The sequence below is a fragment of the Erpetoichthys calabaricus genome, chromosome 2 (assembly GCF_900747795.2).
Source record: "Erpetoichthys calabaricus chromosome 2, fErpCal1.3, whole genome shotgun sequence".
Taxonomy (NCBI): Eukaryota; Metazoa; Chordata; class Cladistia; order Polypteriformes; family Polypteridae; genus Erpetoichthys; species Erpetoichthys calabaricus.
The window spans coordinates 42,687,792-42,705,022 of NC_041395.2; the positions used below are offsets into that span (position 1 = coordinate 42,687,792).

Here is a 17,231-nt window from a genome sequence, read left to right on the forward strand (position 1 = left end):
AAGCGTGGAGAAAAGAGACCCAAAAGCGATGGAGAGAAAAAAATGCTAAAAAGAAAAACAATAATCAAGGTGCAAATTTAGAAAATAAGGAACGTGATGATCAGCCCGGAACAAGTGGAATGAAAAAAAAAGCACGTCCAATCCGGCTTAGAATTAAAAGACAATGAGTAAAAGAAAGTAGAACTTCATGAAGACGTTTACAAACGTTGGCACTAAACACATGCAGAGCAGGTTAGAGACTATGAAACCAGGGAAATTAGAAAGGCTCGAAAAAAAACAAAAAAAAAAAAAAAAACGGCGCTATACACATGTGGAGAAATCTGCGACAGCAGCTACCCCAACCGAACACGAGCAGCGTTATACATCTTGCAAGAAAGAAGAGTTGTTGGATTGCTTTTGGCAGGTAAGCATTATGTGTTCCCAGCTCTTAAAACAACGACATGCGACAGGCAGAAGAGGCAGCTAGCAAGCAGCAAAAATACAGCAAATGATCCAAAGGCATATCCTTAGCATACGTTCAGCTGCAACACCCTTCACAACACAAGCAGTATTATACGTCCGGGAAGAAAGAGATGTAACCTCGCGCGAGGCAGGAAATAAAGAAACAAGTATTGTTTTTACAAACGTTTTTAAAGTAAAAGTGAAAATAATGCATATGTAACAATTCACAAGAAAATAACAATCTCTTTAAATTGTAGATTGCCTTACTAAGGTAAAGTCATCCCTGATGAATGGGGATGTGGGAATGAGGGGTCCTTTCATCGGATTAGCGCTATTTCAGATGTGGAATGGCAAAATGGGGGAGGCAGCTTGATGAATGAGGTCTCCAGGACCTCATATCCAAATCATATTATGTGATATCATCTAATGTGAAATTCTACTCCGTACTTCTAGAATTTTTATTTTTATACTGTATTGAGGATTTATTCTGTTCTATGTATTGTACTGTATGGCTCAGAATTAAAAGACAATGTGGAAAATGCCAAAGCAGAACTTCATAAAGACGTTTACAAACGTTGGCGCTAAACACATTCAGAGCAGGTTAGAGACTATGAAACCAGGGAAATTGGAAAGGCACAAAAAAAAAACAAAACGGCGCTATACACATGTGGAGAAAGTTAAACAATATGAAAGTAGGAAAATTAGAAAATATAAAAAAAGAAAGTAAAGATCGCAGTAGCGCAAACAAACAAACTGCCTCATTTAACTATGCACCAGTCTAACTTTGGTTTTGCACAATAATTACTACACTATTGCACCTTAACACTTAATTCTACTTTATTCACATAATTTTACTTATTTATTATGTTCTACTATACTGTTACCTTTCAATCTATGACTTTTTGTTAATTTAACTGATATTCTTCTAACTTTTCACAGTTTTTGATAAGCGGATCAGGATGCATTTCACTGCGTGTTGTCCTGTATAACTATGCATGTGACAAATAAATATATATATATGAACAAAGTAACCAATAAATGCATGTGCGGTAAACTCCATTTTTGAAATTCTCAAGATTCTTTATCTGTCTTCTTATTTAAAAAGCTACATTTACCCCAGGAGTCAAAAACGTTCTGTCTAGCCCTTGTACAAAAGCCTAGACAATAGCTGGGGTATCACCTTGGTAACCTCATGTACTTTTGGAACTGTGAGAGGAAAATAGCACAACTTTACAGACAGGAGTCCACTGTAGAGCTCTACTTACTTTTTTAAATTATAAAAAAAAATATTAACTGCTGATGATGTAGATCGTTTTGTCTGTGCTGAAATTCCAAACAGAGAAACCTGTCCTGACCTCATTAAAAAGATTCAGCATACTGGGACTCGTAAGATTACAAATAGTGTTTTTACAGAAGTTCTGAAATAAAAGAGAAACTAATGAAAATAGCAACAATTCAAAGAAAAAAAATCTTAAAATTGTGTAATAGTGAAATGCATGCTCAATTGGGTTAAGATCAGGTGACTGACTTGGCCATTGAAGAATTTTCCACTTCTTTGCTTTAATAAACTCCTGGGTTACTTTGGCTGTATGTTTTGGGTCATTGTCCATCTGTATCATGAAACACCGCCCAATCAATTTGACTGCATTTAGCTGGATTTGAGCAAACAGTATGTCTCTGAACACCTCAGAATTCATTCGGCTGCTTCTGTCCTGTGTCACATCATCAATAAACACTAGTGTCCCAGTGCCACTGGCAGCCATGCACGCCCACGCCATCACACTGCCTCCACCGTGTTTTACAGATGATGTGGTATGCTTTGGATAATGAGCTGTTCCACGCCTTCTCCATACTTTTTTCTTGCCATCATTCTGGTAGAGGTTCATCTTGCTGGTAGAGGTTGATCTTGATTTCATCTGTCCAAATAATGTTTTTCCAGAACTGTGCTGGCTTTTTTAGATGTTCTTTAGCAACGTCCAATCTAGCCTTTCTATTCTTGAGGCTCATGAGTGGCTTGCACCTTGCAGTGCACCCTCTGTATTTACTTTCATGTAGTCTTCTCTTTACGGTAGACTTGGATATCGATATGCCTACCCCTTGGAGAGTGTTGTTCACTTGGTTGGCTGTTGAGAAGGGGTTTCTCTTCACCATGGAAATGATTCTACGATCATCCACCACTGTTGTCTTCCGTGGACGTCCAGGTATTTTTGCGTTGCTGAGTTCACCAGTGCTTGCTTTCTTTCTCAGGATGTACCAAACTGTAGATTTTGCCACTCGTAATATTGTAGAAATTTCTCGGATGGGTTTTTTCTGTTTTCACAGCTTAAGGATGGCTTCTTTCACCTGCATGGAGAGCTCCTTTGACCGCATGTTGTCTGTGATTCACAGCAAAATCTTCCACATGCAAGCACCACACCTCAAATCAACTCCAGGCTTTTTATCTGCTTAATTGATAATGACATAACAACGAACTTGCCCACACCTGCCCATGAAATAGCCTTTGAGTCAATTGTCCAATTACTTTTGAGCCCCTGAAATGAAGGGATTGTGTTAAAAAAATGCTTTAGTTGCCTCACATTTTTATGCAATCATTTTGTTCACCCCACTGAATTAAAGCTGAAAGTCTGCACTTCAACTGCATCGGAGTTATTTCATTTAAAATTCATTGTGGTAATGTACAGAACCAAAATTAGAAAAAAGTTGTCTCTGTCCAAATATTTATGGACCTAACTGTAGATAGATAGATAGATAGATAGATAGATAGATAGATAGATAGATAGATAGATAGATAGATAGATAGATAGATAGATAGATAGATAGATAGATACTCTATTAATCCCAAGGGAAATTCACATACTCCAGGAGCAGCATACTGATAAAAAACAATATTAAAGAGTGATAAAAATGCAGGTATAATAGACATTAACTTTGTATAATGTTAACATTTACCAACCCCAGGTGGAATTGAAGAGTCGCATAGTGTGGGAGAGGAACAATCTCCTCAGTCTGTCACTGAAGCTGCTCCTCTGTCTGGAGATGATACTGTTTAGTGGATACAGTGGATTCTCCATGATTGACAGGAGCCTTCTCAGTGCCCATTGCTCTGCCACAGATGTCAAACTGTCCAGCTCCGTGCCTACAATAGAGCCTGCCTTCCTCACCAGTTTGTCCAGGCGTGAGGTGTCCCTCTTCTTTATGCTGCCTCCCCAGCACACCACTGCATAGAAGAGGGCACTCACCACAACCGTCAATTAGAACATCTGTAGCATCTTAGGACGCCAGCCTTCTAAGGCAGTATAGTCGCCTCTGTCCTCTCTTGGACGGAGCATCAGTATTGGCAGTCCAGTCCAATTTATCATCCAGCTGCACCCCCAGGTATTTATAGGTCTGCACCCTCTGCACATAGTCACCTCTGATGATCACGGGGTCCATGAGGGGCCTGGTCCTCCTAAAATCCACCACCAGCTCCTTGGTTTTGCTGGTGTTCAGGTGTAAGTGGTTTGAGTCACACCATTTAACGAAGTCCTTGATTAGGTCCCTATACTCCTCCTGCTACCCACGATAGCAGTGTCATCAGCGACTTTTGCACGTGGCAGGACTGTATATAGGCTGAACAGGACAGCCTATTCATCTATTTACTTGTTTTTACTGTCTTTAAGTTTTGTTCTGCTGACCATGCTCTCTTTCTCAGGGGTGGAGGCTGATTTGTTTTCAATCCTATTTTTGTAAAATTAGGATTTAGGATTTTGTAAAATTGATCTATTTATTTCCTGGTATTGATATCTATGTAGATGTGTTAACCAACATAGACCATAGCACCGTTTGTAGCAGACCACCTAATTTTTAGGTGAGCAACAGTACAGAAATGGAAAGTCATAAAGTAAATAACACTTAATATTTGGTTCTATACCTGTTAATAGCATCACGCCTCAGACTCAGTGATATCACCATATGGATATTTTCTTCTTTTCTTAGTTTTTTTTTTCCCAGGCTGTTATCCTGTTTGTTTCAGGATTTCCATCATTAGGCTCAACTGGGTTGACTTGGCAAGTCTAAAAACCTTCCACTTATCCCCTTTATGAAACTTTGTTGAGTAGGCAGTGTGTTTGACATTCTTGTCTTGTATGATGAAGTTCTTCTCAGTTCTTTTGGATGCTATCTCTGTAAATTGTCGTACAGAATGTTTCTATATACCTCTGAATTCATTCTGTTGCTACCATCATAAGCCACATCATTAATAAAGACTAGTGAGCCTGTTCCAGAAACAACCATACAAGCCCAAACCATGACACTACCTCCACCGTGCTTGACAGAGGAGCTTGTATGTTTTGAATCATCAGCAGATCCTGCCTTCCTCCACATGCTGGAGGTTCTGTCACATCCATCAGTCCTAAAAACTTTTTTCCAGTACTTTTTTCCAGCTCATTTGTATACTCTTTTTGCAAATTCCAATCTAACATACCAATTCTTATTATTGATGAGCAGTTTGCATCTTCTGATGTGGCGTCTATATTTCTTCTCTCAAAGTGTTCTTTGAATGGCGGATTGTGATACCTTCACAGTGCCATGTGGAGGTTGTTACTGATGTCATTGAGTTTTTAGGTTTATTCGTCATGGCTCTCACAGCTGTTATTTTCCTTGACTGATCCATTTGATGTCTTTTTATTCTTTAAAAGAACATTCCAAATTATTATATTGACTATGCCTAATGTTTGTGCAATGACCCTGATAGATTATCCTTCTTTTCTCAGCTTCATAATGGCTTCCATTTCTCCTATAGACAATTCTCTGGTCTTAATGTTGGATTATTCCTTTTCAACAACAAATGTAGTTTTCATAACTGAACCCCAAGAGTAAAATCAAAAGTTCACAAACACAACTATTTATTGTTTAAACAATTATTATAACAGGACACAACTGTGTAACAAGCCACATCTGTCAGTCACATGTTCCTATAGTTCTGCTTGACAAACACCTAAGTGGTCTGCTACAAAACATGCCACCTGATATGTTGTTTAACACATCTAGATGTCAATATCAGGCAATAAGATCTGAACTTCTGAACTCTTGTCTTATATTCATCTTTTGATCTCAAACCCAAGTGTCTCCCGTGTATAACAAAAACAAATGAATTGGCCCTGCTGGTCCAATACTTTCAGCGTGGACTGTGTATAGCTTGACCAAAGGGAGGGTGGACAGCTGCTCAGGGGGATGGCCTGGTTAATTTACAGGAGTTTACAGACACACTAAACTCTACTTAGATGAATACGCTACACAAGAAATACATGCAGTTTATTAATACTGAAATCAGTCATACTACTGGGAAACTGTTCTCTAGTCTATTTCATAAATGAGACAAATGTTTAGGGGAGATTATGGAAGGCATAAAATTATTCAGAAGTGATTTTTTTTTTCTTTTTATTTGAAGAAAATAATGTTACATACAATCAAGCTGAACTTATACAACAAAATGACTTCACAGTGAGCTCATGAACACCAGAAAGATAAATCTAGAAAAACAAAAATAGAAAGCAACAAAACCAAACTCAACACTCACCTTAACATGTGGTTAAATATTTAAGTCTCTCTTTTTTGTTCTGATTAGAGTCATTACAGATCGCTAAATAAAGAATCAAGGTAACGTATACTAATTGATAACATCAGTAAACTGGTGAAGAATTAAATCATTCCGAAACAGAATTCAAGTTATGGTAATGGATGTACTTTCTATGAATGAGGTAAATATAAAATATACTGCCAACAATTTGTACAGGAGTTGTGAATTTGTATCATGTTACTATTTCTCTCTGTGAAAAACAATGTATGGTAGAAATGTTAACATATGGCCCACAACCTACTATGTTCAGTGGATGTTAAAATCTTTTGAAAGACCGTAGGGTGAAAATTCCTTATATTATCATCTGAAAAAATTTTTGATGAAAAAGTACTGAATTTGATGGGTGTAATTTTAGTATTACCCATATACTGTATATATACCAATCAGCTACAACATTAAAACCACCTGTCCAATATTGTGTGGGTCCTCCTCATAATAATTCATTACATTTATATAGCGCTTTTCTCAGTACTCAAAGCGCTATCCACACAGGGACGAACCGAACCCACAATCTTCTTACTGTAAAGCAGCAGCACTACCACTGTGCCACCTGTGAGGCTCTGACTTATCAAGGCATGGACTCCACAAGACCTTTAGAGGTGTCCTATGGTATCTGACACCAAGACGTTAGCAGCAGATCCACTAAGTCCTGTAAGTTGCAAGGTGGGTTCCTCATGGATCAAGTTTATTTTTCCAGTGCATCCCAGAGTTGCTCAATCAGATTGAGATCTGGGGAGTTTGCAGGTCAAGTCAACACCTTGAACTCTTTGTCATGTTCCTCAAACCATTTCTAAACAATTTTTGTAGTGTGGCAGGGCTCCTGCTGAAAGAGCCCATTGCCATCAGAAAATACTGTTGCCATGAAAGGGTATATGTAGTCTGCAACACTATTTAGGTTGTTGTTACATGTCATTGTAAATTCCACATGAATGCCTAAACCAAAGGTTTCCCAGCAGAACATTTCCCAGACCATCACATTGCCTCCGCTGGCTTGCCTTTTTCCCATAGTGCATCCTGCTCCCATCTCTTCCCTAGGTAAATGATGCACACACACCTAGCCATCTACATGATCTAAAAGAAAACATGATTTGTTAGATCAAGCCACCTTTTTCCATTGCTCCATCATCCACTTATGACACTCATGTGCCTGCTGCTGTAGGTGCTTTTGGCAATGGACAGGGGTCAGTACGGACACTCTGACTGGTCCTGTGAAATACAGCTCCAAGCAAAGCAAGCTGGAATGCATCATGTGTTCTGACACCTATTTTTCATGGCCAGCATGAAGTTTTTCAGTAATGAGTGCTATAGTAGCACTTCTGTGGGATCGAACCAGACAGACTAGACTTCATTCCCTACATGCTTTAGTGAGACTTGGGCACCCATAACCTCATCTCGAATTCACCAGTTGTCCTTCCTTGGACCACTTTTGGTAGATTCTAACCAATGCACACCAGGAACACTCAATACAACCTGCCATTTTGGAGATGCTTAGACCCGGTCATCTAGACACAACAATTTGGCCCTTGTCAAAGTTGCTGAAATCCTTACACTTGCCAATTTTCCCATGCTTCCAACATATCACCTTCAAAAATGACTGTTCACTTTCTGTCCAATATATCCCACCCCTTGGCAGGAGCCACTGTGACAAAATAAACAAAGTTATTCACTTCACAAGTCAGTAGTTTTAGTGTTGTGGCTGATCGGTGTATAGTGGTACTACACAGTGTGGGGGGCAAGCAGGGCTTTATATGATTTGCAACGACTGTTAAGATTTAAATCAGAAAAGGTGCAGGCGGCAATAATGTGCACTTCTCAGTGATGTTGATGCACTATTGAAGAGAAGGGATACCACTTACAACACAGAATTTGATAAGACAGGGTATGTGAGTAGAGTGTAGAAAGTAATAATCCAAATTCATTATAAAAATAAAAAGGTTGTACCTAAAACACAACTTCCATGCCAAACATTCCCTTTGTTTTTACTTTTAAAGAATTAGGTTGCCTACACAGAAACAGACTACTCTGTTTTAGTTCATCAGTTTAAAAAATAAAATCTAAAAGGTAGAAGCACTAGATTAACTGTATCTTGAAAACTCAGCATCCGATGTTAGGGCGGATGTCGACTTTTGTCGACACGAGGGGTTGAGGGCGAATGTCGACAAAAGTCGACATCCAGGGATAAAGGGCGACAATCAGATGTTGATGGCGACAAAACTCACTGTCACGTCACAGGCATTCCTTCTCTGCTTGGAGGAATGTTAGACTCATTGACTCAGCAACTGATCCTTGCGTGTGCGTGAGTTGCGATATGTAAACAAATGCAAACAAAGGCAAGATGGCATCAACATCTCACGAGGGAGTGAAGCGAGTGCAGAAAAGAAAATACTCGGCAGATGACATTTTGCGCATTATTGCGGAGTCGGACGCTGATTTTTCAGAGACGGATTTCATTGACAGTGATCAGGAGATCGAGCAAGAAATTGAGGAGCCGGCATCAGCCTATCGGAGACCAGCTGATGCCACCCCAGCTGCTCGGCTGGCAGCTGAGCGCATTCGCGCTGCCGATGCACCTACGGCAAGGTTCGCGTGGGAGGAATACCCAGAAATTGATCCGTGGGAGCCAAACTTGCTACTGAACTTCACATGAAGGCACGGCTTGCTGCTGGACACAACGGATTACAAGCTGCTGGACTATTTCAATCTGTTTTTTTCTGAGGCAGTTTTTCAGCTGATATCAGACGAGACAAATGGGTATGCAGAGCAATTGTTTGAATCGCGGGATGCGCTTGCTCCGCAGTCTCGTTTTATAAGTGGAAACCTACAACAAAAGACGAGATGAAGGGCTTTGTGACATTGCAGATAGAAATGGGACTAGACTGGCGATATAATTTCAGGGAGCATTGGTCCAAACGTACTTTGTCACCTGGTGGCTTTGGACAGGTTATGCCGTGTGATAGGTACAGTACATGCTGCTGCAAAGCTTCATTCACTTCTGTGATAACCAGAAGCAAATCCCAAGGGGAGAGTCAGGCTATAACCCCATGTGTAAAGTTCAGCCCCTAATTGACATTGTGGAGCCAACATATAAACAATTTTATCAGCCTGGCCGTGATTTGTCTGTGGATGAATCAATGATACAATATAAGGGACGGCTTTTTTTCCGCCAATATATGCCAGACAAGCCCACAAAGTATGGCATAAAGGATTTTGTACTGGCAGAAGCAAACACTGGTTTCTGCCTGAAAGTAATTACATATACAGGAAAGTATTCCCTTCAAAGAGAGAACTGTCCCTTGACAAGTCAGGGTGTGCTGGAGCTGCTTCAGGGCTATGAACATTTGGGTCATGCTGTGTACATGGACAATTTTTATACATCACCAGAATTGTTCATGGAGCTACAGAACAGGGGAATTGGAGCTTGTGGCACAGTGAGGGTGAACAGGAGACACATGCCTTCACAGTTGAAGCCAGACAGGCCGAAGAGGAAAAGAGGTGACAATCCTGTTTTCATGCAGGCGGATAACTTGGTGGCATTGGCATGGCATGATGTCAAACGGGTGACTTGTCTTATTACAGTTCACACCAACAATTTATGTGAGAAAGTAATTCGTTCAAAGGGAAACCCTGAAGGTAGGAAGCTGGACAAGCCCGTTGCACTTGAGGAGTACAATTGTAAAATGGCTGAAGTTGATCGACTGGATCAGATGCTGGGGTCATATGCTTACGGCCATAAGTCCACCAAGTGGTACTTACAAATGGATATATATTGTTCAAGCAGGCAAACAGTGACAGCACTATGACTGCGGCAGATTTCCGCAAGAAGGTGGTTGACAGCTTGCTGGCAGATTATGTTGGAGTGCCTTTGGCAAAGCGAGGAAGGCCATCACAAACAGCAGTGCCAGACAGGCTGACTGAGTGCCACTTTCCTGCAACATATGAGGACAAAAAGTACAAGCCTGACTGTGTTGTGTGCAGCAACAGACAACTGAAAAAGAGGCACCAGTGCAACACGTATTGTAAGCAGTGCAACGTGGCAATGCATGCAATTGGCTGCTTTGAGCGATATCATACTTTGCAGGACTTTGCTTTGTAACATGTACAGTATGTGAAATAATAATAAGTTAAATTATATAGTATTCAGGCTCATACAAAATGCAAAACAGTTATATTAGTCAAAAATAAATATTTTTTGTTGATTTGATATGTTAATTGTTTTGTGTTCTTTTTTTAAAAAAAGTTAGTTTTTGGAAAAATATTCAGCCCTAGGAGAAAAGAAACAAAAAAAATTAGCCCTAAAAGAGTTAAAACTGGTTAACTTGAAAACCTTCAACCAAAGTAGTTAATCGGGAGCAAAACTGCAAAAAACTATATTAAGACCACACTACAAGGAAAAACTATTGTGCGTGTTTACAGGAGAAGCGAGACACAGATAAATAATACAAAGTTATCAAACATAAGCTGGTTTTAATACGGAAGATTTCTATAAAACTAAAGCTTTATGTGAAGAAGGTAAAATCTTCAAATTTTCCTCAATGAAAATTTTCCATTCAAATCTTTAAAAAATACAGTATTTGTGAATTGCTTTCTTTTTTACGTGAAGAACTGAGTCCCCCAAATGAGCAGCACATTGACCAAATCTTTAATGAAGAAGACAGGCTTTTGCTCCACTGTGGACATGCAACGTATATTGGTCAATGACACATTTATATTATGCACCTGATGGCCAAAACTCAACAGTGTGTAATTAATAATCCTAAAGGTGTACAGAGAGTCAGCCTCAGGTTATGGGTGTTTTGTGTAGATCTTGCCAGTGATTTAGAGTTGCAACAGCAATATTTAATGTAGATGAGAACTTTCAGTGTCACTTTAATGAATCTTTAAAAAGGGGCAGTTCTATTTACAGTAAAAGATTTGCAGTACTAGGGTGTTGTACCGTGTTAGCCATTATGAATGTAGAGAAAAGCCAAGAAAAATGACACCTTTTATTGGCTAACTAAAAAGATTACAATATGCAAGCTTTCGAGGCAACTCAGGCCCCTTCTTCAGGCCTACATCTTGCCATTTGCTTGGCTTTTCTCTACAGTAAAAGATTTTAAATTATTACCAGGAATGGTTTCATTGTTTTTTTTCCCTTTGTTGGCTGTTCACTGAACAGTGCTACAATTTAATAACTGACGCTCTTTATCTAGGATTACTCTTAAGAGCACCAACTCTGTAGAAATCATCCAGACTTGGAAAAAATGGTGAACAATGTGAGAATGCCAACTAGCAAAAGTAGAATGTTTTTATTGATAATTGTAACAACAACTGGCAAGTTCTGGTGAGAAGTTGCCATTGTGATCTACAAAATCTCATCAAATTCTGTCTTATGTCCTCGGGTTGGTTTTTAGACCATACTTAGGAAAAGTGGCAGTATTTTGAAAGATCCAATTTTAATTATTACCCACATTTCTTTTTTAAATCACTTTCCTTCTTTGCTTTATGTATTCTCAGTTTCAACAGGAATATCACAAGCCTTTGGTAAAATGTCACTCACCTGGACAGTTTGCCAGCAGCCTTGTACAGCAGTCATTACTTAACCTTCATATCCACATTACTAACCGAGAATGGTAAACCGGATGGACGCAGGGACATCCGGCCATGGGCCGTGGACGCAAAAGACGTACTGCACAGGCGCCCCACAAATACCACCCACCCCCCCCTCCAAGCAACGGGAACCGGATGGAATGCAACGTAAAATAAGAAATGAGGCGCCACGACCACAGAAAAAAGGAGTCAGACGCCGCACACAGCGCCGCACGAAGCCCATTGCACACGAAACAGGACACACACAAAGAGGAGGATTCAACAAGCCCCTAGCACACAAAAAAAAAGAAGCCGCGAGCGCCACACAAAGCCCATTGGACACGAAACGGGACAGACTACGGCCATAGCACACGAAACGTACACAAAAACGACGATTCAGACCCACGACCACACTAACATAAATAACAAATGACACACAAAGCCCCATTTCTGTACGAACCGTCCGTATTAAAAATACGTCATCTCAACACGTTCACACTATGCAGCATAGGTGGATCTCATTACAATGAGGCACTATTAACCGTTCAACCGCAGAAAAGGCTCCATATTAACAGTGAGTGCGATCCTCCTTATTACTTATCCGTATTTCTCACGCTGAAGAACAAACAAGTCATGAATTCACGATCACGGGTACAAAACGATACGGCTCGGATAACGGGACCAAACACACAAACCCGCATGAAAAAACAAAATACACGTCGGCGCCTACAATGCGCTTCTGAAACTCCGGAAGAAAAAATGTCTCGGCTCCAAAAACGCAAAGCTTAACTAACACAGTTACAGAGACGAGCCCAAATGGACAGACACACTGAACGTTGACGCATGCAGCGCGCGTCTCAAAGTGCTGCATCGAAACAGGCACAGGTTCAAAACGAAACACCTCGCGCCTCAGACATACAAAAACGGCAGCGAAGAGACAACATAAATAAACGCAGACGTCTACAACGCGCATGTGAAATGCCGGAAAACAAGCAGGCAAGGCTCCAAAAAGAGAAAGCTCGACTGACCGACATACAAAAACTGGCAAGACTCAATACAAATAATGCACAACGTAGACTACAACGGACTTCTCACACAGCACAGGCAAATCGATTACAGCTCCAAAACAGCACGTCCTAAATACTGGACATGCAACGACGCGCCTCTCAAACGGCACAAGCAAAACATACACGTCACGGACATCAACGCAAGACACCTGCTAAACGCTTGCGCCACTTAGCTGACAACGCGTTCAATAATGAGTCCAGTAATCAGGAAAATTCATTGGGATTAATGAATGTCATTTGCAATCATTCTCATTCACTTAACTTCCCTGAAGAAACAACTGGCAATACAAGTAATGAATTTACACGTTGTTGTCAAAAGGGTCAAATTAGACTGCCTCCTTTACATTCATATCCTGAATATCTACAGAAGCTTCTAACTAACGATGTACCTGAAAGTAAAAACTTTATGAACTGCATTAGATCCTACAATAGTTCATTTGCTTTTGCATCTAATGGCATCCAGTCACTTACTCAACACCATTGATAAACTTCTACAAACGTTGATGAATAATAATATTCCCTTTGGAGGAAAGGTACTTTTATTAGGAGGAGATTTTACACAGTGCTTAACTATTGTTCCATATGCCATGCGCTCGGCTATTCTGCAGTCCACCTTAAAATACGCAGACAATTGGCATTGCTTTCAAAAGAGTTACGGAGATATTTGGAACAGCAATCTCATTACACCAAATACCCCTTTTAACACAACGAACTATATTATGTCCAAAAAATATTAATGTTGATCACATTAATAACCAGGTCATTTCATTACTTCCTGCAGTGGCACAGCTCTTTCTAAGCTCTGACAAAGTTGACTCTGATGACGACAATGACCATCTTAATTTCCCCTTTGAATATTTGAACACTATTAACCCAGCCGGATTACCACAACACAATCTTAGCCTTAAAAACGGAACAATAATCATGCTACTAAGAAACCTTAACACTTAACAGGGTTTATGCAATGGTACACGTTTAGTCGTCAACACCATGCCACACAATGTTATTGAAGCAAAACTTCTTACAGGATCACATGCTAACAATACTGTTCTAATTCCTAGAATTGACCTTACAAGTTCTGACCTGGAATTACCTTTTACACTTAAACGGCGACAGTTCCCCATTAAACCTGCCTTTGCCATGACCATCAACAAATCACAAGGACAAACCATGGACAAAGTTGGCATCTACCTCTCTGAGCCCATTTTTGGACATGGACAACTTTATTTGCTTCCTATATGCGTCATCTACACCTTCACACTATGCTATATCTCATTCATACATCACGCTCTTTGTAATTTCACAACACCAGGGGTTGGCGAGCGAAGCGAGCAGGGGGCGGAGCCCCCTAGTTTTTTATAGTCTGCTGTCAAACAAACATTTGCTGTAACTCTCAAAATTATCCAAGGCACCATCTCTACATATGTTTTCTTAAATATATTTTTACATTGTTACCACCCTGCTACAAATCCAATCCAGCAGAAATGTTTCTAAGCTAATAAAACACTTCACTTTTGTGCGTGTGCACTAACATACCTGATACAACATACAGTCCTGGCAATTTAGAGTCACCAGTCCGCCCAAGAATAATTAACGTGTTTAAAGCCATAAAAACTTTATGGTATAATAAATCTCAATGGAACTGAAATTAATGAATCAAGCTGTAATCTGCATAACACAATGCCAGACAGAACTACAATTTTAGTTTCATATGTACTTTATATATCATTTATTGCACATTTGCTGGGTGAAGTGAATGATTAAGTGCTGAAACTCTGAAGCTTAGAACTGAAATGCAGTATTGCTGGCACGACATGCTCAATTTAAAATGTTTTCATATAAATGTAAAAAAATAAGCACTTTTAACCTTAATCTTTTCCATTAAAGATTTTATTGTTGTTTTATCCTTTTGTGAAAATTAAGCAGAAAAAGTAGTATTGGTCAAACAGATCTTCGGAATATCAGGAGGTTAATGCCAGAATACAATAAAATAATTCTAAAATTAATCTGAATGATTGACTTTGACTGATAACAAATTACAACACACACATATCAGGAGACAGACGAAAGTTCTTCCATAGTCTTAAACCAAAACTTGATCATTTTTCATTGAACTGCATTGTTTTCTGGAGAGCAGAACAGATCCAGATATCCAAAAGTTTTCCACTTGCAGGTTAAATGTCAGTCGACAGAGGTAAAGACAGAAGAACTGAGACAATTAAACACAATAAAATTTCTTTGTCTTGCCCGATTGTTGTCTTATATAAGCACACAGTTTCAATGACTAAAATATTACTTTTTCATTTCAAAGTCTATATTTGTTTTATCCCAGTCCTTACCAGACCTTATCTTGTTCAAGTGTCAGGGCAGTGCACTTCTGTCTCCTGGCTTAGCTTTGTCAAACACTGATGTAAAGCAAACACATGAGAGTTCAAGTCTAGTAGCTGCAATGCACTGCACTTAATGGCAATCCACATTAATTCTTCATGAAACAAAACTGCAGAGATTTAAAAACAAATTCGTACAAATATCTGTGGTATAATCTCTGTTAGACAACCTCCTTGAGCTGGTCAGAGTTGTTTGTTTCATTTGCAGGTTGCAGGATTTTGAGTTCTTTTCCTTCCCAACCAGGATCAAACAGCGGGTACAGTTTCCCAGTGACGCCTCCATTGAAGGTGTAGATGTGCCAGCGATCCTCAACACTATAAAATGAGAGGCGCCCCTCATCACAATCCAGGTACACCCCCACCTTCTGAGGTATCGCTCTCAGTCGCAGTGGGGTCTCAGGGTCAGTCAGTGCAGTCAGCTCATCACCATACCACCTCACAATCCAGTATCCTGACTGAGGTTTCAGACTCACTCGTCCTTTCCTCTGTGCAGATTCACTGATGACACCCAAATACCAGTCAGCCTTCTCCTTCACATCCAACTCCCAGTAGTGCCGTCCTGAGGTGAAACTCTCCCTCCCCAGGACAAAGTACCAGGTATCAAACCTGAGTGGAGTGTCAGGGACATTCTGATCTTTATGTTGATTTTGTACACGACGACCATCTGCAGACACGACGAGGCAGGGGTGTGCAGTTTCAGGGTCCAAAGTCACATGAGCTGAAGAGAGATGGGAGTGAAAGGGTCAGCGCTATTTGGAGCAGATTAACTGATCATCCATTTAAAACTTTCAAGACCAATATATTGATACTGCATTAAGATATTTTTTCTTTGTTTAGTCTACACATTTTGATTTTAAGATACAAACTAAAAAATAGAAAATTGAAAAGATAACCAGCAAAATCAGTCCTACTAGTTAGCACAGGCAGTGAAATACAAAGAATGCATTAGTAAAAATAACCCGAAGAGCAAAGTATAATAGTACATCAGTATTAAAGTTTAGAAAAGAACTATTTAAAATGTGGTGGAGGAATGTCAGCCATCAATAAAAATGTTTACGTGCTCCAACACGTATGCAGGAGTTCAAGACAAAAAAACTCCTCAGCTAGGAACTTCCAATGGAAGCCTTGTGGGCAGTTTCACAGTTGCTAACTTTGGAAGAGGTAACTATTTTAAAAACTACAATAACTGAAATGAAATGAAAATTAATTGGTGAAAAAACTTTATCAATGTAAAAAGACCACACACCAGAAAAAAGTTTCACCCCTTTGATTGTATTAAGGAAGCTCTGCAGCTGCATTAAACAATACATTTTTGAATTAAGAGGACATTTGACTATTGTAAAACTTCACACTAGTCGAAAGGGTTATGCTAATCTTTTTACTAAACACTCTGTATACACCCAAATAGAACAATTGTTGTTAAAATAAAAAAATAAAAATAAAATCTATACTTCCTTTGCACTTCAAAAAGCCCGATCAGCTTGTATTATGGAGATGTATTATGTAAATATTAATCTTAAAAACAGCCATTGAACATGCCTAACATTTTGAACATGGCTACAGCTTCTGATAAAAGAAAATATCCAATTTTGAAACCTGCTGCTATCAGGCAACACACACCTGCCTAGACATGGACGTCAAGTCACACACACAGTGCTAGGGCCAGGATTTGAACCAAGCACTACTGAAATGAAAGGCAGTAGCTCTAACCACTGCTCCACCATACTGACCAATAATAGGTTTTACATTGAAACTTTACTATCATGGCTACACTCAGATCTATGCAACCTAACTTATTGTTAGTAGTGTGCATTAGTAATTCAGTGAGAATTAAATTGCATGTTACATGTTTATATTATCTAGTTGAATAAAACCTTTTACAACATTAAGTATTAGGATAATGTCATTGAAACTGAAAACATTTGCTAAATATTTCTACAACCTAGGGTGTTGTACCGTGTTAGCCATTATGAATGTAGAGAAAAGCCAAGCAAAATGACACCTTTTATTGGCTAACTAAAAAGATTACAATATGTAATCTTTTTAGTTAGCAAATAAAAGGTGTCATTTTGCTTGGCTTTTCTCTACAACCTACTAATTTTGTACAACCTACTAATTTGTAGGTTAATTTGGATTAAACTATTTTCCCAGTAA

General features: G+C 39.4%; 1 protein-coding gene across 1 annotated transcript in view; it reads right to left on the bottom strand.

The window, feature by feature from the left end:
* Positions 1–14,562: 14,562 nt before the first annotated feature.
* LOC114669636 (butyrophilin subfamily 1 member A1-like) overlaps positions 14,563–17,231 on the bottom strand; it is a 148,544-nt gene continuing 145,875 nt past the window's right edge. Inside the window, exon 11 of the mRNA XM_051922321.1 lies at positions 14,563–15,285. Within this exon, the coding sequence (XP_051778281.1) occupies positions 15,239–15,285 (47 nt within the window). The 3' untranslated portion in view covers positions 14,563–15,238. The remainder of the gene's footprint in view (positions 15,286–17,231) is intronic.